This window comes from Ambystoma mexicanum, chromosome 3q (genome assembly GCF_040938575.1).
Source record: "Ambystoma mexicanum isolate Mex_15411 chromosome 3q, UKY_AmexF1_1, whole genome shotgun sequence".
Classification (NCBI taxonomy): Eukaryota; Metazoa; Chordata; class Amphibia; order Caudata; family Ambystomatidae; genus Ambystoma; species Ambystoma mexicanum.
In genome coordinates this window covers 454,684,717-454,709,802 of record NC_090926.1, presented here as the reverse complement: position 1 = coordinate 454,709,802, position 25,086 = coordinate 454,684,717, and the positions used below count along the sequence as shown (strand labels likewise).

The following is a 25,086-nucleotide window of genomic DNA, read 5'->3' as shown; positions in this document are numbered from 1 at the left end:
AACATAAGGCCAAGCACCGCGAGTCCGCTGGCACCGGGAGCGCCGAACGGTCGGGCTCTACGGGCACCAGGCAGGGCACACCCTCCCCGGCACCATCAACCACGAGCCAACGCTCTGGGTCGGATAAGAGGAAGGCCGAGCACCCGGCGAAGCTCGTGGAGAGGCCCCGGTCGAGCTCAAAGGCGGAGGGGGAGCGAGGCAGTGTCCCCCCCTCAAGGAGAAGGCGGTGAGCGCACCAAGGGTGGTGAAAGCCTTAATCCATCCGGCCAAGGCCTCTATCGAGACAGTCGCGGCGGCCCTGGCTCAGCCTGTGGAGGCTACGCTGGTGGTGGCGACCTCGGGGCTCAGAGTCTCCCTGCCACCGCGGAGGGAGTCCTCTTTTATGCCCATCGACAGGACCCCCGTGAAACCTCCGACGGAGAAGAAAAAGGGGGGGCAGGAGGTCGCCGTGGATTCGGCCTCAACCTCTGAGGAAGAACTGATCGAGGTCTTAAGCCACGGCGTTGGCGTGGAAGAAGACCAGCCCGTCGGAAGGGATCCCGACGCAGGAGACGACGACATCGTCGAGGGTACCGACGGGGCCCCTGGTCGCCCGTCGGATTCCCCTCTGCCAGTGCCGCAAGACAACTCGGCGGCCATTTTGTTGGCTATACAGTCCTTATGCTCAGAGGTAAGGACGAGACTGCCGTTACCAGTGGAGGAACCACTCCCGTCGGGGGACCCGGAACCAGGCCCTTCGGGCAGCCCCCCTCCTAAGAAAAGAAGGATTCACCCTCCACCTCCTTTTCAGCCGTCGCGCCCCGTTCAGCCCTCCTCCCCGTCCACGACTCGAGGGGATGATACGGGGACTGACACGGCCGCAACGGGTACGGACGACGAGATGTAGGACGAGGATCTGCCGTCGTCTCCTCCCACCCGGGCTTCCCCGCCCGACGAGATTGGATCTTTTCACTCCATGATCGCCAGGGTATCCGAGCTCTTCCAGCTCTGCCCTGAGGAGAAGAAGAAGGAAGGTTTCCTTTATCAGCGGCGCGAGGCCAAGAGGAAGACGGTCCTCGCGGTACCTCTACTGGACGATATTTGGGATGAGGGCCTCGCCCTCCTCAAGAACCCATCCACGACGCCGGCTAGAATGGACCGGTACAAGAAGAAGTACCGGGTCCCGGACGCGGCCCCCTTGTGCCTTCGGGCACAGCCTACCCCGGACTCCGTCGTCTCTGCGGCGGCTAGGAAGAAAGCGGGGGGGGGGTTGCGGCCTCCACGTCGACTTCCCCGCCGGATGCCGAGGGAAAGAAATTGGACACGATGGGGCGCAGGGTCATCTCGTCTGCAGCGACGACGATTAAGGCGGCTAACCCCTTGGCTATCGTAGCCCGGTACAACAGGGAGCTGTGGTACAAGCTGGCTCCCCTGCTGGACTTCCTACCGGACGACAAGAGGGAGGATGCCCTGGAGATCTTGCAGGAAGGTGAGGTGGCGTCGGACCACGCCATCACTATTGCGACAGACATCGCCGACACTGGATTTCGCCAGTTGGGCAACGGCGTGTGCCTTAGGCGGCGTGGATGGCTCAAGGCTACTGACTTCCGTCAAGACGTACAGACCAGAGTCCTGGACATGCCGTTCGATGGGAACAACCTGTTTGGGAAGACAGTGGACGATTCCCTTCAAGCCATTAAAGCGGACACGGAGACAGCCCGGGCTCTCGGGGTTCTCCAGCAACGGCGGCCGCCCTTTCGGAGCGGCGGAGGCAAGGGCGCCTCCAAAGGTTCCGGCGGCGGATTTTCCACATACCGTCAAGCGGCCCGTTCGTCGTCTCAAGAAGCTTACAGGGGACGAGGCAAGTCAGGCGGACCCCGCCGTCGTCGCCAAGGAGGTCAAGGCGGCAAAGCCTCGTCTAAGCAGGATTGAACCGGCCGTGGGGTCGGGCCCCCACCGAAGCACCCCGGTGGGAGGCCGGCTGGCGAGCTTCGTCAGCGTGTGGGAGTCCATCTCCACCGACCGTTGGGTGCTGGACGCCCTAGCCCAGGGCCACGCGCTCGAGTTTCAAAGAAGGTGCCCGCGCGTCCCCCCTGTGGCCAGGAAAGAGCTTCACGTCCCTCAGCTTCTCCGGGAGGTAAGGGCAATGCTAAGGAAGGGCGCCATCAAACTCGTCCCAAGGAGGCTTCGGGGCTCCGGAGTTTACTCAAGATACTTCCTCGTGAAGAAGAAGACGGGAGGATGGCGCCCCATCCTAGACCTACGACGGCTGAACAAGTTCATCAAAGCTCAGAAGTTCCGGATGGTCACCCTCCAGCACGTCCTGGCTCAGCTGGAAGAGGGCGACTTCCTGTCATCGTTGGATTTGGAGGATGCCTACTTCCATATTCCCATCCTAAAGGGGCACCGAAAATTCCTCAGGTTCGTGGTCCAAGGACGTCACTACCAGTTCAGAGCCCTTCCCTTCGGTCTACGGTCGGCACCCAGGGTATTCACCAAGTGCCTTGCACCAGTGGCGGCGCAGCTGCGCTGAGAGGGGATCCACGTCTACCCCTACCTGGACGACTGGCTCATCCGAGCCAAGACGAGGGAGCTCGCCGTGGAGCACACGGCAAGGACCGTCCAACTTCTCATGGACCTGGGATTCTCCGTGAACTACGCCAAGTCCCACCTGGTACCTGCGCAAAACGCACTGTTTCTGGGAGCGAAGCTCGACACAGTGTCCCTTCTGGCCTCCCCGTCGGAGGAAAGGACCAGGTCCATCCTGGGCAAGGTACAGCGGATGTTGGTTTCCGACGCGGCCAAGGTGAGGTCCATCAAGTCCCTCCTCGGAATGATGTCTTCTTGCATCTACCTCATTCCCATGTGCAGGCTCCGGATGCGCCCGTTGCAGGAGTTCCTGGACGCGCGCTGGATCCAAACGACGGGCGGCTTCGAGGAGAGGATCACACTCGACGAGAGTTTCCGCCGAGCGATCCGGTGGTGGGGCACCCGCGCGCATCTGACGGCGGGCATGGACTTCCAGACCCCAGACCACCAGGAGACAGTGACCACGGATGCCTCCCTGGAAGGGTGGGGAGCGCACACCGAAAATCTGCACGCGAGAGGCCTTTGGCTCCCGACGGAGAAGTCCCTCCATATCAACGTCCTGGAGCTCCGTGCAGTGTTCTGGGCCCTCAGGTCCTTCCTTCCGTCCCTCGAGGGCAAGGTGGTGAGGATCTTCACCGACAACACCACCACCATGTTTTACATCAGGAAACAGGGCGGAACCAGGTCCCCAGCACTGTCCAAGGAGGCGCAGGACCTGTGGCATTGGGCCGTCACCCAAAGGATGTTTCTGGTGCCGTTTCATCTGGCAGGGATAAAAAACACCATCGCCGACTCACTCAGCAGGGAGCTGCGCTCGTGCCACGAGTGAGAACTACGGCAGGATCTAGTGGATCGCCTTTTCCGACGGTGGGGCACACCCCAGATCGACCTGTTCGCGATGGCGACGAACTCCAAGTGCCAGAGGTTCGCCAGCAGGTTTCCCCAGCCCAGGAGCATGGGCGATGCTTTCTCGTTCCCCTGGGCGGGCCTGTTCCTATACGCGTTCCCTCCATTGCCACTACTGATCCGGCTCATCAACCAGCTGAAGAGGTCACGGTGCAGGATGATCCTCGTCGCACCTGCGTGGCCGAGGCAGATATGGTTCCCGTACCTTCTGGACTTGTCAGCGTCCCTGTCAATAAAGCTGCCAGTGGACGCGGACCTGCTCTCCAGGGAAGGAGGCGCCATCCTCCACCACGACCCGAAGTCGCTGAACTTGCAGGCCTGGCTCCTGCAGCGCTAGAGTTTGGAGGATACGACATACCGGCCGACTGCAGAGAGGTTCTTGCAAAGGCCAGGGCGTCCTCGACTCTTAAATGCTACGGACACAAATGGAAGAGGTTCTCTTTCTGGTGCCACGCACAGAAGATTAACCCTCTGAGGATTACGGCTCCCCAAGTACTGCTGTACCTGTTGACGCTGGCCAAAGCTGGACTGGCACACGCGTCCATCAAGATTCATCTTGCTGCGATCTCCCGATACACTAGAACCACGGGGCAGATGTCCTTGTGGTCTCATCGTCTGGTGAAAGAGTTCATGAAGGGACTGTTCAGATCGTTCCCGCCGGTGAAGGCTCCGGCCCCGGCGTGGTAGCTCAACGTGGTGCTGACCAAGCTCATGGGACCTCCGTTCGAGCCTCTGCACTCGGCCCCGTTGAAGTTCCTGTCGTGGAAAACAGCGTTTCTTGTGGCCATCACCTCCGCACGACGGGTGGGAGAGATCCAGGCCCTTTCCTGCAAGGCCCCGTACTTGACTTTTCACGACACGAGGGTGGTGCTCAGGATGCACCCCTCCTTCATGCCCAAGGTGCCGTCGGACTTCCATCTCAACGAACCCTTGGTGTTGCCTGTGTTTTTCCCGTCTCCTTCGTCGCCGGCTGAGAGGACTTTGCACTCGCTGGATGTGGCTAGAGCGCTGAAGTTCTACGTGGATCGCACGAAGTGTTTTCGGAAGACGTCACAACTCTTTGTGAACTTTGGTCCTGTCAATCAGGGGAAGGCTCTCTCGAAGGCTTACATTTCCAGATGGCTCTCCGGCTGTATCATGTACTGTCACCGGTTGGCAAACCGACCGCTGCCTGGCCGTCCGAGAGCACATTCCACCAGAGCGATCGCAGCTACCACGGCGTTCCTATCTGGTGTGCCCCTGCTGGACATTTGCAGGGCTGCTACGTGGAGGTCGATGCACACCTTCACGAAATTCTACTGCGTCGATCGGGATTCCAGGGAGGAGGCCAGGGTCGGCCAAGCAGTGCTGCGCAACCTGTTCGCCTGAGGTGAGCCTGGTGAGGAGGTAAGATTGCTTAATGTTGAGTTTGATGTGATATTTAATGTTGAGCCTTTGCCACCTCCCGTGGTTGTGCATGTGGGTACTGCTATGTATTCTTTATTCATGAGCATGTGAATCCATGCCAGACCCCATGCTGGAGAAGGAACAAGTTACTTACCTGTAACTGTTGTTCTCCAGCATGGGTCTGGCATGGATTCACATGCGAACCCTCCCGCCTACCCCTCTGCGGCTCTTCACTTGGTCATACTGCCACTTCACGTGCTTCCAAATCTGAAGATGGCTGCCAGAGGCGGGGCTTAGGTAGAGGGCAGTCATTGGCTGTGGTCAGTATGACGCAGAGACCAGTGATTGGTTACTACTACGAAAGACAGATCAGAAACGAAACTGATACTGTTTTTTTCTTTACCGAGGATTCCCAGCCTGACGACGGGGAATATTCATGAGCATGTGAATCCATGCCAGACCCATGCTGGAGAACAACAGTTACAGGTAAGTAACTTGTTCCTTCTCTTGCACATGCACCCTTTTCCAGGGCTTGCAAAATCTACTAGCCCACTAGCATTCTCTAGTCGTTTTTATGAAGCGTGAGTACTATTTGCATGATACTCTACCTTGCTGGTGTCTATGGGGATGTTAGAAATGTATTTTTCATTTACTGCAAACGGCTAATACAAGTTTCACTGTGCATGCTTGACAGCATTGCACCAAATATGAGGTGACATGCACCATTTTACAAGAAGCACTGGTAAATCTTTTGTCAACCGTATCATGGGGCAAGTGCATTTCTATTAGGTTGAGTATGTAAACTAAGGAACTCGCCCTGCAGGTCTAGTGGAATTTTTAAGAATTTGCAAGACTTGCCTTCACAAAATGAGTATTTATCTATATGCAAATCTTTGTGGGAAGCTACTATCCATTGATAATGTGTATTATTAAATAAAGGAACATAAAAAACAGGAAATGCTTGGCAGTTGTTCTTGAGCAGTCAACCCTGAGGATTATGACATTGCGTAAATAAATCCACTCAGCATATTCCACCATATTGAATGGGTGCTGTTTCTTAATTTTGTAACAACCAGTGCAGGAACTGCAACAAGACTGAGCGGCGCTCTTTTGCTGGAGCATCTGCTCTGTCCCGAGGCCCAGGGTCTAGCCCAGGAAACAGTGAGATCTGTTGTCAAGCCGAGCTCTCACACACACACACCAGCAGCCCACGCTTCAGAAGACTCAGCAGGGGAGCCTGGATGCAGAAAGAGGCAAAACCTCAAATGTTCTTTAGCAGCTGTGCAAATTCTTATATATGTCCTTACAGAATTCGTTTTTTTAGGTTGAAAATAGTGACAAATAAAAATAGCATGGTGCAACTTCCATTATTCGCTCAAAATGGTTTCTTGCTAAATTACTATCAGATGTGTCAAATTTAAAATTGTGGGCATTCCTGTGTTCCCATAATGCTCTTTGCTTTTATGAAAAGCGCCAGGCTTAGGTTCTATGAAGAGACAGTGTGTTGTTTGACCTGTCCTGGAGCCACGCCCCTCAGCCCTGCCACTGCCATCCTCCTTACTGCCCCTCCCTTCTAAGGAGGAAAGGGTTACTCGAGTAAATTTTTTCCTTTTCCGGCACTAGAAAAAACGGCACTACTTTACCATTAATAAAATAATATCTCTCGTTCACATTTTCGGCATTAACATCGAGCATCACCCATTATTAGAACAGAGCTTCTTTTGCTTAATTTCAGTTGAATTAATTGGGGCATCTCATACACGCTCTGCGATCATTAATAGTCTACATAGCGTGGCTTCAGTTCTCCCTTTCACCACAAGGTGTCGCACTTGTCCAGTGAGACTGGAGAATCCGACTCGAGATCCACTGGAGTCTCCAGCAATCTTCTTTCACTGTCAGACGAAGAACGGCAACGACTCGGCGGGGACGGATTATTGCAGAGTTCCGTGTTCTATGGAGGGCACGCTATTTTGATAACCTGTTTTATTGGGACATTCGTCCAAATTGAACTTTCATTGAAGAGAAACTATATAAGTGAGCCGCGCGGATGATGGCTGGAGTGTGTCCTGGAGGAGCTGTGCTGAGGGGGAGACGGCAAGTGCTGCTTTCTTTGTTGTGTTGCTGCCTCTGTGCTGCTGTGTCTGCACAGATACAATATTCAATTCCTGAAGAAATGAAGCGAGGGTCCATTGTGGGAAATCTTGCCAAGGATTTGGGGATAAGCGCGAAGGATTTGCCCGACAGGAAACTCCGCATTGATTCTGTTTCTGGGAATCAGTATTTTACATTAAATGCAGACACCGGGACCCTGCACGTGAGTGACAGAATAGACAGAGAGGAGATGTGTGGGGAGGACGCCAGCTGTGCAGTAAAACTGGAGGCTGTCGTGGAGAACCCCCTGAATGTGTTCCATGTGGACATTTTTATTCAGGATATAAATGACAACACTCCGAGTTTTTTTAAAAATGTGATTGATTTAGAAATCGTAGAGACCACGCTGGCAGGAGCCCGGATTTCTCTTGAGAATGGTCACGACCCGGATATTGGCATCAATGCCCTGCAGAGCTACAAGCTGAGCCCCAACCCGCATTTTGTCCTGAAACAAAACGTTCTGCGTGATGGCTACAAATCTGTGGAGCTACTTCTGGAGAAGCCATTAGACAGAGAAAAAGAAAGCCACCATCACCTGATTCTGACTGCCTACGATGGGGGAGACCCAGTGAGGTCCAGCACCGTGGACATTAATATTAAGGTGCTTGATGCCAATGACAACTTCCCAGTGTTCACCCAAGAGACCTACAGAGCCGCCATCAGTGAAGGAGCAGCAAATAACTCACTGGTGCTGCAGGTGAGAGCCACAGACAGCGATGAAGGCTCCAATGCAAGGGTCACCTACTCTTTCAGTGGCATGAAGGGTAATTCCCTGAATACCTTCACTTTAGGCGCAGAGAGTGGAGAAATTAAAGTTAAGAGGCCCCTCGATTTTGAGAAGACAAGTTCATACGAAATTGTAGCCGAAGCGAAGGATGGAGGGGGTCATGGTTCTCGTTGTAGGGTGATAATACAGGTTTTTGATGAAAATGATAATGCTCCAGAGATAACCTTTTCATCCATAACTAGTCCAGTCCCTGAAAACTCTCCACCGGACACAGTGGTGGCGCTCATCAAAGTTCATGACCAAGATTCGGGAGATAATGGTGCGGTTTTATGTAATATTCAAGAGCATTTGGCTTTTACATTAATATCATCCTCTGAAAAGTATTACAAGCTTGTGACCGTAGGGCCAATGGACAGGGAAACGGTTCCCGAGTACAACATCACAGTCACAGCCACGGACAAAGGATCTCCTCCTCTAGTGACAAGCAGAACCATCCGCTTACAGCTCTCTGACCTAAATGATAATCCTCCAGTTTTTGAAAAAGCATCTTATCAGGTCTATGTCCCAGAGAACAATTCCCCTGGTGCTTCGGTTTACCAGCTGATTGCATCTGATGTAGATTTGGATCAAAACTCTCATGTCACTTACGCAATAAGTAATCACGTGGCAGACATGCTTCTGTCCTCCTATATATCCATTAACTCCCAGACGGGTGTCATCTACGCCCAGCGCTCCTATGACTATGAGCAGCTCAGGGAGTTTGAGTTCCAGGTGAAGGCTCAGGACTCTGGCTCTCCTCCTCTCAGCAGTAATGTCACTGTGAAGGTATTTATAGTGGATCAGAATGATAACCCTCCAGAAATCCTCTACCCAGCGCTTGGGCCTGATGGCTCAGTCCTGTTTGAGATGGTGCCTCCATCCTCTGATCCAGGTTACCTGATAACAAAGGTTGTGGCCGTGGATGCTGATTCTGGACACAACGCCTGGTTATCCTATCACCTCCTTCATGCCTCGGAATCCCCTCTCTTTAAGATTGGGCTCCACTCTGGAGAAATCAGGACATCAAGAGCCTTCCTGGAGAAGGATCCTCTCAAGCAGAAAGTGGTAATCTTAGTGAAGGACAACGGGCAGCCTCCTCTATCAGCCACCGTGACTCTGAACATGGTGTTTGCAGAAAACATGCACGGGGCGCTCTCTGAGCTGAGCGACCCACCCCGTGTTGATGATGATCACTCCTACTTAAAAGTGTATTTAGCTGTAGCATTAGCTTTAATTTCGTTTCTATTCGTTTTAACTCTGATGCTCGTTGTGATAATCAAATGCAGGAAACCCAAGGGGCCGAAGATGTTTGAGTCTCTAAACCCAAAAATGTATTCGGACATTGACCCAAGATTTACATCTAATTACCAAAACGGGACGCTTCCACTGCCCTACTCTTATGAGGTTGCTGTGGCCCTGAACTCTGGGCACAAAGAGTTCACTTTTCTCAAACCGAGGAAGGAGGTTTCAACAGATATTCTGTGCTCAGCCAACGATTCAGGGTTAGGAGACGAGTCTCCTGGAGGAACGATTGGAAAGGAGAGCTTAAAACAGGTGAGTCATGTTCACAGTTCAATCAGGAGATTTCAAATTGCCTTTTCATTGTTTATTTAGTCAGAGAATAACTGTGGTGTTTATTGGTCTGCCTGGTTATTCACTCTATATGATTAACCACTATGAGTGTTTTGAATGTTTCCTCTTGGGCGACTCCATTGCACATTTTCACAGCACACATTTCTATGTTTCAAAAGTTAAACCATAAACAGTCTGAGACAAATGGTAGAACAATTGGCTTCCCCACACCTTGATTCATTTTGGCACTCTCTATTTAGGGGTATTACTTCATGATATATATTTTATTATTGAGTGAGACATATTGAATAATGTCGATATTTTTTAATTAAGGTGTAACTATCTATTATAAGTATTCTATTCTTTGTTTTTGCTTCTTGTCTATAGGACATCTACTGTTATAAAGTTCTTTCTGAATCCGAAATAAAGATTGACTGACTGATTGACTAAACCTTGAACAATTTGTTAATTTACAACTTTTGCTGATATAGGAATAGTTAATGGTTTGCATGGCGTTGATGACATTTGCACAACTTTAATAGATTAGGGATATGTTTATTGTGATGAGCTCCGAAGTATTGTCACTGCTCTAGATGAGGAAGCCCCTTTCCATGAGGCCAGGGTGGTGAGGCCGCTAACCGATAATCCCCCTGGTGGTGGTGTACAGCGGGAGGATCTCATGGGGAGGGAGGATCACATTGAGTGTTATGACCACTTCGAGAGAACGCGGTATCCCCTTGGCCCTCCAACCTTCCCTCACCCCTCCAATTCCCCATTACTTATTACTTCCATGTGCTGTAGTAACATATACCAAGTGAGAACAACTGGGATGAGGAAGAGGCCATGAGGAATGATGATCACTCACCAGAACCAACACGCACACCCCAGTTTCCTAGATGCTCCTATTTAACAGCTGTCAGTTAAAACCACAGAGGGAAGAGAATGGTGGTGTCTTCAATTTTGGTCCAGTATGGAGTAAGAACATGGCATAGCCTGCGCAGATCCAGAGGGCAGATGGTGTCCCGAAAGGGGGAAGCATGCTCACCAGAGGCCCGCAACGCGGAAGGCAGACCGGAGGCGAGGCAAAACACCTGTCGGTAACCGAAACTACCGGCGTGCACCAAACCTACCGGAAAGCTGCAGAGAAGGGACGCAGAAGACCAGAAAATGCATTCCAGCTGGTAGTCTTCGTTTACATTGGCCAATAAGCATATGTAAATGTTAAAAAAGAGGGAGGAACGTGATGACCCCATTGAGCATGTTACAAAGTACCTTGAAGTAGGTAGAATACGGGATCCTATCCAGATATTCTGGCCGCAATTGCAGAGGAATGACTGGACTCATTAAGTTGCACTTCCTATCATTCCCCTCCGCTATCTATGGTGATCAGTATGTCGTAGTTTACTGAACCCTAGGCCCCCGTGGAAGTTTGAGTGAAGAAGACTGCTCAGTGCCCATCATCCAATGTCATTTGAAGTTCCTTTAAAAGCTGTGTTATTGTGGTTTTCTTAAATCAATTTCACTCCTACTGCCTTTCTACTTTGAAAAATCATATGCGGGAATCTGTGATGTTTTCCCCTTCTTTGTTTTCCCGGGTAAAGAATAGCAGATTCCCTGAAAGAGCATCTTAAAGAGAATAGAAGTCACCTCAGAGTTTTGTTACTGTGTAAAGAACGAAGCCGCGCAGGCACAGAAGTCCTCTGTGAGTTTTAATGTCATTGTAAGCTACAATTCAGACGCCATGTACAGTTCACATTTGATAACAGGCATAAGATAAGGCCTTTGAAGTTTCAGAATATTAACTACTCATCCTAAGTTGAAGCAACCTGCTTTATGTAAACAAAGAAGTCTGAGTGATTCCCAGAGTAACTGTTAGGATTCTTATTTTCTCTGAACGCTGTTGCTGTTCTTCGTAAAGTATGTTGGAGCATTTCCTGGGTTCATTGGGCCTAACTGTTGTCCCAGTGCACAACTAAAATCATAAAGACATTGGGGGTCATTACGACCCTGGCGTTAAGGGTTTAACGGCGCCGTAAAAGGTGTTGGTGCCGTTAAACCCTTAACGCCTGATTACGAGGTCCCTTTGCGAGACCCGACCTTAACCGCTGGTCTAGACCAGCCGTTAAAGTAGGGACCCGCAAAGGGACCTTGGTGCTAAGTACGGTACCGCAATTTGCGGTACCGTACTTAGCGCCTTCCCCAGTCCCATTGAGCCCTATGGGGCGAAAATGGGAATGGGGAAGGGCCATGGTTCAATGGGGAATTACTGCCCCGCCAACCTTGGAATGGGGTGGTAATTCCCCATTGAACCATGGCGGACCCGTTACAATACCGGCACCAACATTGGTGCTAATAGCACCATGGTTTAGAGCCGGTGTTGTAATGAGGGCCATTGTGGGAACAAGACTGTGTGCAGGTGGAAAGTGTCACAGACAGAAAGGACACGACAAAGGCATTAGTGCAAGTAAAAGTCCACAGGTTTACTGAACAGATCTACCCATTGGCAGATGCCTGAAGAGTTGGGGGTCCATTCGGGGTGATTCAGTAAGTGGCCTGCTCACACCAGGTTAATCATGGTCTAATAATATCCAGAGTACCGTGGAGGTAGGGAACGGAAAGTCAGCCATGCATGATGCAGGGTATGCTTGGCATCACCTTTAGCTAGATAGGAGCTGGAACAGGTCCGTGTTTTGACATGTGCCACACATTGACTCACGTGTTCTCTCCGAGAGAAGACCTTGACGTCTCCATGATTTTCTCAAACTGGCTCCCTCTCACTCCCCGAGTCGTGCTTCATTTGGCCACCTCCAATTCAGGAGATGGAGGCCAATCCTCTGTTATTAGGCATATTTCCATCATAATTCATTGATGGCAGCCAACACCACCTGGCTCTTTAATTGTCAGCCCTTAGCTGAAAAGATTTGGATTTTGTGTTTTTGTTGTGTGCAGGTTCAGTAACAAAATGAAAACAATTGAGGACGTGGCCTTATACGCAGTAATGATATACAGTATAAGTTGCCATTGCACCCAAACAGTGTGACTTGAGGGTGACATAGGAGGGTGGAACAAGAGGACAGATCAAAAGATGAAAACAAGGAATCAGGGACTGAGTGCCAGACAAGTGGACAAGTAAAGTTATGGTTGGGTCAAACGGGACGGGGGCAGAAACATGAGGCAAGACAAATCCAAGTTCTGTGGAGCTGTGAAAAGTGTGCACACTGGGTTGGGGTAGTGTTAAAGCCTGAAGTCGGTCTGAGAAATAGCATTGCCTTGTAGTCGGCACGCTCCCACCGTCATCGGTTTGTCTTTTGTTAGGCTGAATCGCACGCTGCGGCTTCCGTGTCACGTTGTTGCATCTGGTTTTCCAACATAAAGCTGTCTGTCTTGCAAGCAGCCTCTAGGTTTTTTTTCCTCAGAAATAGAATAGTTGACAAAGCAATGATATGCACAGATGTGTTGCCTATGATTTTTTTATTTTCTGTGAGCTTTCCTCTATGTTGCTCTTGTTAGAGTTAGCTGTGCTTTGTCTACTAACCCATGCAATTTACATTTCCATCCTGTCCTTCCCTTTCTGCTGAACACAGCTGCTGTCTTAGTACCTCTCAAAAAGTGAACACATCATCTACCTTAGGATCTAATCGTGCACTCCCCTGATTTTCAGCTGCTTTCTTTCCCTCGGGTCTTTCACATGTTTGCAGAAGAACATTAGGTTACATACATTTTCAGTATCACTTGGCCCTTTCTCACTTTTGGCATCTGCCCTCTGTTTTCTGCTGTATTGCAGTGCCTTGTTTCCAGTGAAGTTCATTGGGGCCAGGGCAAACATGATTTTCAGCAGTTTTCTTTCCCTGCGGTCTTTCACATTTTGACAGAAGAACATCATGTTGTGCATTTTCAGTATCACTTGGCCCGCTCTAATTTTTGGCATTTGCCCTGTTTTCTGCTGTATTGCAGTGCCTTGTTTCCAGTGAAGTTCATTGGATCAGGGCAAACAACTGTCTATTCTCGGGTTTAGTGAATGTGACAGCACAGAGTTGCAAGGATCCTTTGAACTGACATATTTCCTTTGATGGGATTCATCTAATCCTGTTCAGATCATGTGCTTCTGCAGGAGGTTGAATGATTTGGGGAAGTACAGCACAAAGTTTCATGTGTCACTGCATGAACTGATCACAAATTGAAAAACTGCCTGAAGTTTCTCGTGTGCCGCACGAAACTAGCACGGATCAGAAAAAAAAGACCTGCGCAAAGTTTCTCATTGCGCGACAAAAACCTAACATGGGAACGAAACACCAAGCACTGCGTGAAACCTGGTGAAATGTCAGTGTCGGTGGAAAAGTAAAGATTATTTCACGGATCGGGCAGAAGTGGAATCCAGTGCAAATTCCACACTATTCGCTTTGCTGGCAAAATGTCACTCACCCCTAGTCTTGAGGTGTTTAATAGATACAAACCTGTGCATACCATACATCCATGATGATGAATTCCACAGTTGGTATCTCGTTAAGACGGTTGCATTTTGCCAAATACACACACCATTTGATCCAGTTCTTCCATTACAGGTGCATACAACATGACCCTCAAGGCGTTCATTTTGCCACAAAGTGACCCAGGATATACCACACTTGAGTAAGGCACTACAATTCCCCAATCACAGTAAACACTCTTCTGAGTCTTTACTCAGGCGTGGAGATGCCAACAAACAAGGAAAGAATAAGGAGCTTTGTAATGTCAGCATCACCCATTCACCTGTGTTTAAGCTGCTGCAGTTATTGGCTGGGGCACTAGGTGGCGCTGATCACCAACCAGAGAGAGAGAGAAACGCGTGGAGCGATCTAGCAAACCACATGGTACAAACAATTCCCAGGCAGTCCTCCGGGAAAATCTCAGTGCGACTCGGACTGAGCTCCAGTGAAGTCCTCTCTTTGTCCATTCCCCCTCACACCTGGATCCTTTCATTGAAGTGGGTGATAATCAGAGGGACACCCCTTCTCGCCATGGCTCGGACACCGAGAGGCTGCGACCCCCGGGCTCCTCTGCTGCTCGTCGCTGCAATGCTGGCAGTCTGGGGAGCCGCTTCTGGGCAGCTCCGTTATTCCATTCCCGAGGAAATGAAGAAAGGCTCTTTTGTGGGAAACGTGGCTCTGGATCTGGGGATGGACCCCCAGGAGTTATCAGAAGGGGGAGCTCGCATCGTGTCCACAGGTAGGAAGCAGCATTTTACTCTCAATGCAAATACTGGGCGTTTATACACCAAGGAGCGGATTGACAGAGAAAATATCTGTGGACAGGCTCTAACGTGCCTAATCGGTGTAGAGATTCTTTCTGGGAGTCTTATGAAAGTCTATGCATTGGAAGTAGAAATTCAAGATATTAATGACAATTCACCCACGTTTGTTGTTGATCAAATAAAATTACCAATAATTGAAATCACGTCACCAGGAACACGATTTAAGCTGCCAGAGGCACACGATGCAGATGTGGGGGTGAATTCTCTTCAGAGCTACCAGCTCAGTGCAGATAAACACTTCACCCTGGATGTGAAGAATAGAACCGATGGCACAAAATATGCCGAGCTGGTCCTTAAAAAGTCACTGGACCGGGAGGAGCAGGATGTTCACCAACTAATCTTCACCGCTACCGATGGAGGGAAACCGGCCAGATCAGGAACAGTGCGGGTACAGCTCAATGTTATTGATGCCAATGACAACGCCCCAGTGTTCGACCAGCCTCTCTATAAGATCCGAGTTTTGGAAAACGTGCCCACGGGGTCTGTTCTGGGAACCGTCAGAGCCACTGACATGGACCAGGGCACAAACTCCCAAGTAACCTACTCCTTTAACAAACTTAAGGAAAATGTTTCACAAAAGTTCAAACTGGATTCTAACACCGGAGAAATATCTGTGAATACAAACCTGGATTTTGAAGAATCGGAAATGTATGAATTTGAAGTCGTAGGAAGTGATGGTATTTTGTCATCATATTGCAAAGTTCTCATAGAGGTCATTAACGTGAATGATAATAGACCAGAGATTTTGATGTCATCCGTGGTCCGACACATTTTAGAAAGTAGCCCACTGGGCACTGTCATTGCTCTTCTCGAGGTGTTTGATGGGGATTCAGGAGTACATGGTAAGGTTATTTGCTCCCTCTCTCCTGAACTCCCCTTCCTGTTAAAGAAGTCAGTTGGGAGTTACTACAGTTTAGTAACTGATGGTGTTTTGGACAGAGAGAAGGTCCCACAATATAACCTAACAATTACAGCCACAGACAGTGGAACTACCCCACTGTCAACAACTGAAACCATCATCCTTCAGATTACAGATGAAAATGACAACCCTCCAGTATTTCAGCAAATGTCATACAGCACCTACATAATGGAAAACATACTTCAAGGCACTTCCGTTTTTTCTGCTAAAGCAACAGATGCAGATTGGGGCAAGAATGCCAAGATCAGTTACTCCATCATTGAGGGACACATTGGGGATGTGCCATTGTCTTCCTACATCTCCATTAATTCTGAATCTGGCGTCCTCTATGCACTTCAGTCCTTCGACTTTGAAAAGTTCAGAGACTTTCAGATCCAAGTGAAGGCTCAGGATGGCGGCTCCCCAGCTCTCGCGAGTAATGTCACTGTGACATTCTTTATACTGGATCAGAATGACAACACCCCTGTAATATTATACCCCTCGGCCCCCACTGATGGCTCCTCTGGGGTGGAGATGGCTCCTCGCTCCTCTGACCCGGGGTATCTGATCACTAAGGTGGTGGCTGTTGATGGGGACTCTGGGCAGAATGCCTGGCTCTCCTACCAGTTGCTGCGGGCCACAGACCAGGGCCTGTTTACTGTAGGTCTCCACACTGGGGAAATCAGGACCGGCCGCCCTATTATGGAGAAAGATGCCATTAAACACTATCTGGTGGTGTCAGTGAGGGACAATGGTCAGACTCCTCTCTCTTCCTCAGTGACAGTCACCATAGTGTTGGCTGACAGTATGCCAGAAATGCTGCATGACGTCAGTAACCCTTCAGCTCCCACAGACATGGAGTCGGACCTCAGGCTGTATCTGGTGATCGCTGTTGCTGTTGTTTCCTTCTTGTTCCTTTTCCTAATTATTCTGCTTGTGGCCATCAGGCTCCATCATTGGAGGGAGTCCCAGCTCTCTGGGGCATCAGGGGTTAATTTCCATTCACTTCCCGCCTCTCAGTTTGTGGGTGTCGATGGGGTCAGAGCTTTTCTACAGACCTATTCTCATGATGCCTGCTTAACAACAAACTCAGGCAAAAGTCAGATGAAGTTCCCAGTTTCATGTCATTCAGACACCCTTTCGGGAAACCAGAATGAGGAGAAAAAAGGACCTCTCCTCATTGAAGATTTTTTAAACATTGGAAAAGAAGACCAGTCGTTTATTGAGGTAAATTGGTGTTTTGCAGTTTCTTAGCCTGATTTGCAAATATGAATGTTACATTGATATTTCTATTAATAACTATGATTAAGAGCCAATTACACTATGCCATTTTTACTACTGAAATATGTCCGGCTAGTTAAAAATACCCAAATAATAAGCCCTATTTTATGCTGCCGAACTTTAGCCATTTCAAAATAGTCTCAGTGATTTGGAAAAGCAGACATAGGGCCTCATTCTAAGTGTGCCGGTCCAGTAAGCCTACCAGCACCATTGTTACCGGACTGGCACACTACGTGTCAGCGGGCGTTATTAACAGTGCTGGTGCTTCCGTCATCCCCATTCACATGGGACTCAATGGGAATGGGGATTAAAAATGTCCTGCCGCTTTACTTCCAGGTTGTAATACCCCGGTGTTTCCGGGAAACCAGGTGCCGACAAATGAGGCCCATAAACGGAGAAAGGGATAGAGTCAGCTACCGTAGAGTGCAGCGGAACTCGGCATTGGTCATGGGAACCACAGACTCAACTTCAGTCAGGATTCCACACATAGGTTCTTGTTGCATTGTTGAGTGGGATCTCTGGAATTATATAATAAATATGAAGCATTTGCTGAAAACAAAGGCTAGTAAATCATTTGATAATGGCATGCTTCATCGCGCGTCAGGCTTTGCTTCAGTACTTTCCTGCGGAACAGCATCCAACTGTCATGCAGCTATTGAAAGTTTAAATGGTGTCCTTTTTTTCTTTTGTAAAAGAATTGTCATTGAATGTCTGACCATTCCAAGGCAGAAATAAGTTCAATCCTGCATAGATCCTTCAACACAATATTCCTGTAAGCGAAGCACAGGAAAAACAGTCAATTCTTTTTATGTACATTTCTTCGCAGCATCATGAATATCAAGGGGCTCTAACCGAGAGAGGAGCAATGGCTGGGGCATTCTGCCAGATAATATATGGCCAAGCCAGAATAGTGGAGCATGTATATGTTAAACATTAAAGCACAACCCATGACAGAGTCAGGGAAGATACACAAACCATGACATAGGAGGAGTAGGACTGTGAACCAGGGTCTAGGGGATGTGGACTTGGGAAAGGAGCAGAGTCGAGGTAGACAGATCATCCATGTAAATCATTAAAAGGTGCCTGTGTGTCTTTTTCTTTCATGTGAAGCGTTCCCTCTGCCTGATAGCAAACCCAGACATTCAACCCATTCCCCACAGGGCGGTTTTCTGGATCTCCTCCAGACTTTAAGAACTTCCCTTTTTACCATAGTTACAGCATGATAATCCCCGAATTTACATCTGTGCGGGAGGTTCAGTGAAGGAGGAAAGACTACCAGGATTAGCAAGGCAAGGTCCCTGGATCAGACGGCCAACAATCATATCTACAGGAAAGAGTCCTTCCTTCCAGAATTCACGTAGCCACTTCCTTTTATCAGGCCCAGTGTGCATGAGAGGCACGCAACCCCCAAAGCAGCATTCTCACTGGGTGCCTTAAAGCAGATGAATAATCTCCTGCTGGGCCAATCAATGTAAATATGTCTCACATTCACACAAGCACCAGTCCAACGTCTTCCACTGGGCTCTGCACACTCAGTCCACTTTAAAGATATCTATCCTCCTATGTCATTATTATTATTATTATTATTAGGGTATTTATTGAGCGCAGACCTAGCTTTGGGAAGCAACGAAGCACTTAACCATCGTAGGAGGAAGACTAAGGTTAGGGAACAGAGAAACAATAGAGTAGGGATCTAACAACAGGGGAAGGAGGGCAATAGTCAGCAATGGATCTACAATTAACCAGGGGAGGAAACAGTGGTGATGAACCTGACTTGCCCAACATGCTGTATATAGTGGAGGCTGATAATCTGTATACACACTTGTTTACAGGCTAAGGGCATTGTGAAGCGTCAGGTTTTACACTGCAATCAGTAAATACAAAAGGTTTGGTAAATTGTTAAATCTGTGGGATTCGGATTGGCTCATTTTATCTTGGAATTTTAAAATCTCAAACCGGGAATTATCCACCAAAGCGGCGCTAATCTTGAGAATCGCAGCTATAATCATAAATTTCTAAGTATGTTTCTTGATCTGTATTTTCAGTGTTGGGTTGCCCCACAGCAAGGCATCTCCAGGCAAGAGGTCATGTTTCCCCATCACCAGAACTTCACACTTGCAGTCATCAATAACTTGGGTTACTGGGGGTAAGAGAATAGGTTTACTGTTACATGTATCCACTGACAGACATTCCTACTGTTTAGTCAGCGAGACTGTGCTCTACTCAAACCGAACATACCCCGGATCTGGACAGCCATTCTCGGTCATGTAGGCAGCCTAAGGAAAATGCTTGATGATATCTTCTAACATGAGGGTTCTGCATTGGGACCTTGTTCGCTTATTCTCCCCATCCCAAAAGCACCTCTTTGAAACATTTTCAGTAGAATTGGGTCGCTTTTGGGAGAGAGCGAGCAGCACCATTCAGACACGGGTCCCTAGGGAGAAGGGTCCTTTTACTGCTGAGGATCTTAACTCATGGTGTAAAATATGCCTTGCTCCACCTATTGCAATCAAGAGTACATGTGTTCTGAACTAATTTATATTCTCTTGCCTGATATCCTTGGTTTTCCTTGATGTCATGAGCCCCAGGCAGATGAAACCTCCCACCCCACGATTGAACGTTTTGCTCTCCAGTTTCCTATGAGATGAAGTAGAAATCGGAAAGACTCCTGCCTTTTTAATATAAGCTTTAAAATAAGAGGCTTCTGTCTAGGTGTCTAGTCCCTTTCTGAGCTGGACCAGCAGCTTCTGGTGAAGTGAAGGGGACAAGGGATCGATCAACAGCATATAAGGATACTTTAGAAGTGTAACCTTTATATCTCAATCTGACAATACCCCTGTGCCTACAACGGCCACAGTCCCCATGGTCAGGTCATGTAGGTATGGTGACAGAGGTCAAGCCAGACCCATACCCATCTGCAGGGGAAATGTCCTAAGATCAAGCCATTAATAGCCATTCACTCCATGTGGTGTGCATGCAGAGCTCTAAACTGCCTGAGAAAAAGTGGTCCAAAGTCACACTTGGACAGGATATAGAAAGGATGCCTCTGCCTCGCCCAGTCAAACACTGAGAGACAAGGTATAGGAAGAATGCATCCGCTCCACCTGGTCAAATGCCGAGGTAAGGGTATAGGAAGGACACTTCCAACCCACCAAGTAAAATGCCAAGACATCAGCTATAGGAAGGATACTTCCACCCCCCTCCGAGTCAAATGCTGAGAGACAAGGTACAGGAAGAATGCTTCCGCTCAACCCGGTGAAATGCAGAGAGACACGGTATAAGAAGGATACTTCTTCCCCACCGAGTCAAATGCTGAGAGACAGGTTATTGGAAGGATTTCACTCCATCTAGTCAAATGCAAAGAGACAGTGTATAGGAAATTACTTCTTCCCCGTTAAATCAAATGCCGAGAGACAGCGTATAGGAAAGATACTTCCACCCTACTGAGTCAAATGCTGAGAGACAGGGTATAGGAAGAATGCTTATGCTTCACCCAGTGAAATTCCCAAGATAAAGGGTGTATGAAGGATACTTCTACCCCACCTATTCAAATCCCCAAAAGATGGTAAAGGAAGGATACTTCCACTCCACCCAGTGAAATGCTGAGAGACAGGTTATCGGAAGGATACTTCTTCACCACTGAGTCAAATGCAGAGAGACGGGGTATATGAAGGATACTTCCACCCCCCAGTCAAATGACACGAAACTGTACAGGAAGGATACTTCTGATCCATCTCGTCAAATGCAGAGGGGCACAGTAAAGAAAGGATGCTCCTGCTCCACCGAGTCAAATGCAGATAGACCGGGTATATGAAAGATACTTCCGCCCCACCTAATCAAATCGTGAGAAACAGAATCCATCCACTCAAACGTGGAGGCACACGGTATAGGAAGGATGCTTCTGCCCCTCTGAGTCAAATGCAGAGAGACTGTCATGATCTCTGCTTCCAAAAGGTCAGGGTTTTCCCAACTCCCTTGGAAGCAGATCCATAACCCAGGTTCCGAGTGCCAACCAGTCCCAATTGGGACCTTTTGGACCCAGTCCTGGCGCCAGTGGCACCAAGCTCATAAATATGCCCAGTCCCAGCGCTGGAAGCGCCGGGCTCATAATGCTTGGGTGGACTTACCTGCAGCAGACCATGCTGCTTACTTGCCTGCCAGTTGAGCCTCTGATCCTCTTCTGTTTGGAACTACTTTTCCTGTTGGGTGGGGCAGGAGCCACTCCCTAGATTCAGAACACTGGAACTCTTCTGGAAAGCAGGAACTCTTTTCTTACCTAGGTGTGGCTGTGGAAGGAGACACCTAAGCACTACAGGAGGCTATTTAAACCACACCCGATGGATGAATCTTGCTTTGCGTTATTCTGCATCCTCTGCAGCAGAACGCTCATCGTGTCTTCTGCATCTGATCCTGGGCCTAAGGAAAAAGGCTTACCATCCTGAATCCAGTCTTCAGCAACATCTATAAAGACAAGAAAGAACAGGTTAGCATTACGGTCTTCAGTGACAGCTCTTCACTTACCTGGTCCATCGGCTGTCACCAACGCCTCGCGCTGCATTCTGGCATCTGAAAGACAAAGGCTTACCTACTCTTCGTGCGCTCCGGAGGTCTTCACACTGCATTCCGGCATCTGAAAGACAAAAGCTTACCAACACTTCGCACGCTCCGGAGGCCTTCGGCGCTGCATCCCGCATCTGAAAGACCAAACAAGGTGCGTTTAAAGACATTGGGGAACTTTAATACTCACGTGCCATTACTCCTTTCCACATCTAGCCCAGTGGGTATTCCGGCACCCTGCAGCCGCTCCGAACTTGTACCTGCAAAATAAAAAGACAGTTAGAGCGCATCGTGAAGCAGGCAACAAGCGCTTACTTACGTGCTTCCAGGCGCTTCTATTCATCACACGGGCTCCATCTTCAACTCACTTCAGCCCGTCATCCGCCATCGCCGGCACCCTGCCAAGCAAGAAACATCATTACTAAAGACTTTAAAGACATTAGAATTACTCGAAACTTACCGTTCGTGCAGTAAACGATGGACAGCAGTCCTCTGAAGTCAAGAGGCCTGCTCCCCTTATCCAGTGAAGAAACTGGTTACAGCACCCTGCCCCGAGGCAGATGGAGAGCACGGCGTTCACTTACCTAAGGTGAGAGCGTTAACCTTTGGGGTTCTACAGGAGAAGAGAAAGGGAAGAAGAGAGAGACATTCAATAACCCAGTTCCTTAATCCCATATTTTCTATCTGCAGACATCTTACCCTTCGAGTCAGACATACAGTGCACAGAGGTCCAGCCCAAAGAGCCAGCCGTGTGTTACACATCACCTTTGAAGATACGGTATACGCCCAGTCAAGACCGGCCCCTCTACGGGAATCAGGTGAGCGTTACAGAACGCAAAGCCTACCACAAAACTCCCGTCCAGGCGCTATGGAAACCTCAGATACCGACCAGCTAGCCCAGTTACTTGGGGAACTAAGGGCAGAAGTGCATGCAGTCCGTCAGGAAACGAACGCTCTAAGAAGGGAACTGATTATTTCCAAGGAGCGAACAGATGATCTCGCTAGACAATTGCTACAGTCACAAGCCGGACAGACCCTGTTACCCGCATCTGGGGGAAATCTTCCTTCTACATCCTCTATGAATCCAGTGCAGATCAACCTACCTGGGAATGTACCTCTGGCTCCGCCCGAACGATTTTCTGGTGACCCAAAGAGGTTTGCAGTATTTATCAATCAGTGCCGGTTGCATTTCTTATGCCGGCCAGCAGCCTTTCCAACTGATCAAGCTAAAGTAGCTTTCGTGCTTTCGTACCTTAGTGGCAATGCGGCAGACTGGTCGATCCCTCTAGTAAATCAAGATGATCCGGTCCTCCATGATTTTCAAGCTTTTCAGCTCAGTATGGAAAAACTGTTCGCAAGACATTCACAGGGGCAGGCCTTGGACAATGAGCTTCTTTCGTTGCGACAAGGTAATCAAGACCTTTTGGCTTATATTGCGTCTTTCAACAGACTGATAGTGGAAACTCAATGGCCTGAGGACAAAAGGATTACGCTGTTTTATAGAGGTCTATGTGGAGAGCTCAAAGATGTGTTAGCCCAAGTAGTGAATCCCCCACAAGATTGTTCGGACTATATAGACTTAGTCGTTCAAATAGATCACAGACTGCAGAACAGGAAGGCCGATCGTTCCAAGTTTGATGCTCGAGTATTTTCCAAACCCCCAACTCCTTCCAAAGGAGTAGACTCTGGGGAACCCATGCAAATAGGGGGTCTGAAAGGTCCTCTAACACAAAAGGAGCGGGAAAGGAGAAAACAGTTGCAATTATGCCTCTATTGCGGAAACTCAGGGCACTTTATTCGAGACTGTCCGGTGAAACCTGCCAAGAAGGCAGTAGGAGCTGCAGTTACCAAAGTTACAAACGCTGAGCAGGGAAACGACCTCGCCCGACAAGAATAGAGGTCCTCTTGCCGAGCGTGAAAACCAGTTCCGTGACCTCGCATTTCGTGATACCTATGGTCCTCATTAGCCCTGATAATCCGGATCGATAACATGCAATTGAAGCTTACGTCGACAGCGGTGCCATCGGCAATTATGTGGATCATGAAATGGTTTTGAGGATGAATCTAACTCTTTGTCCCAAGGCTGTAAAGGACGTCATTACTACGGTGGATGGTACGGAGATAGCCTCCGGCCCAGTAACGCATACCACTCAAGAGGTGACGCTAGTAAGTCAAGATGGACACCATGAGAAGATCGTGTTCGATGTGATCAAGGCCCCTCAGTTTCAGATTATTCTAGGAATACCTTGGTTAGAGAAACACAATCCTCTGATCGATTGGCGAGCAAGAACGGTCCAGTTTCCAGAATGTGTCTCTACTTGTCACCCTCCACCTGGTGTTGCACTGGCAGCAATTTCTTCAGAGACTCCCCAGTTACCTCCCGAATACCTAGAATACCAAGATGTTTTCCGGAAGGATCAGGCTAACTCTCTACCTCCTCATAGGTCTTATGACTGCCAGATAGACCTGATACCTGGATCTACTCCTCCTTGTAGTAGAATTTATGCCCTCACCGAGCCTGAGAACCTTCACCTTCGACAATACCTGGATCAATACCTGGCAAATGGGTTTATTCGTCCTTCCAAGTCCCCTGCTTCTTCAGCTTTGTTCTTCGTTCCAAAAAAGGAAGGAGACCTTAGAACTTGTATAGATTATCGCTCCCTGAACCAGATCACCGTTAAGAATAGATATCCGTTACCTGTGATCCCTGAACTCCTGGACCAAGTCAGAAAAGCATGCATATATACAAAGCTGGATCTTAGAGGAGCTTACCACTTGGTACGAGTAAAAGAGGGCGATGAATGGAAGACAGCCTTCCGCACCAAGTATGGGCTATTTGAATATCAGGTCATGCCCTTCGGACTTTGCAATGCCCCGGCCGCCTTTCAATATTTTATGAACAATGTCCTCAGAGAGCTCATAGATGTGTGTGTTGTTGTTTACATTGACGACATCCTCGTTTATTCTTCATCGGAATCTGAACATCGGAAACACTTGAAAATGGTCCTCGAAAGATTGCATCAACACAAACTTTTCGCTAAGTTGGAAAAATGTGTTTTCAACGTGACTGAAGTTGAATTCTTGGGATTCATATTATCACCTGGCGGAGTGCGTATGGATTCAAAGAAGGTTGATGCAGTTCTCAAATGGCCATCACCATCCTCCGTAAAAGGTGTGCAAAGCATGTTAGGCTTCGCTAACTTTTACCGCAGGTTTATCCCCGAATTCTCTCGAATAGTCCAGCCCATCACTGCCTTGTTAAAGAAAAACAAACGTTTTGAATGGTCTACCGAGGCGGAACAAGCTTTCCAGGATTTGAAGACTAAATTTATCTCTGCACCAATCTTTAAAACACCCTCGCCCCGAACGCCCCTACATCGTGGAAACTGATGCTTCAAGCCTTGCCATGGGGGCAGTTCTATCACAAAAGGACCCGGTAACCAATCAGTTGCATCCCGTGGCATTTTGGTCCCGCAAATTCTCGCCTCCTGAAATCAATTACACGATTACTGACAAGGAACTTCTGGCTATCAAGTCTGCCTTTAAGGCTTGGCGGCATTATCTGCTGGGGGCCCGACACACCGTTACTGTGATTACGGATCACCGAAACCTGCAATATTTGAAAACCGCAAAAGCCCAATCCTCTAGACAACTCCGTTGGGCATTATTCTTTGCCGAGTTTGACTTCATAATTACCTATCGACCTGGTAC

The 25,086-nt window shown here is 48.8% G+C and overlaps 1 protein-coding gene across 39 annotated transcripts in view; it reads left to right on the top strand.

The window, feature by feature from the left end:
• LOC138582666 (protocadherin gamma-C3-like) overlaps positions 1–25,086 on the top strand; it is a 1,158,828-nt gene that overhangs the window by 821,046 nt on the left and 312,696 nt on the right. The window contains exon 1 of one of the 39 annotated variants that reach the window (XM_069654153.1): positions 6,767–9,331. The exons of 37 other annotated variants lie outside the window; for them this stretch is intronic. In XM_069654153.1, the coding sequence (XP_069510254.1) occupies positions 6,908–9,331 (2,424 nt within the window). In that variant the 5' untranslated portion in view covers positions 6,767–6,907. Of the gene's footprint in view, positions 1–6,766; positions 9,332–14,253; positions 16,765–25,086 lie in introns of those variants that run through there. One more of the 39 variants, XM_069654138.1, reaches the window with a different exon arrangement.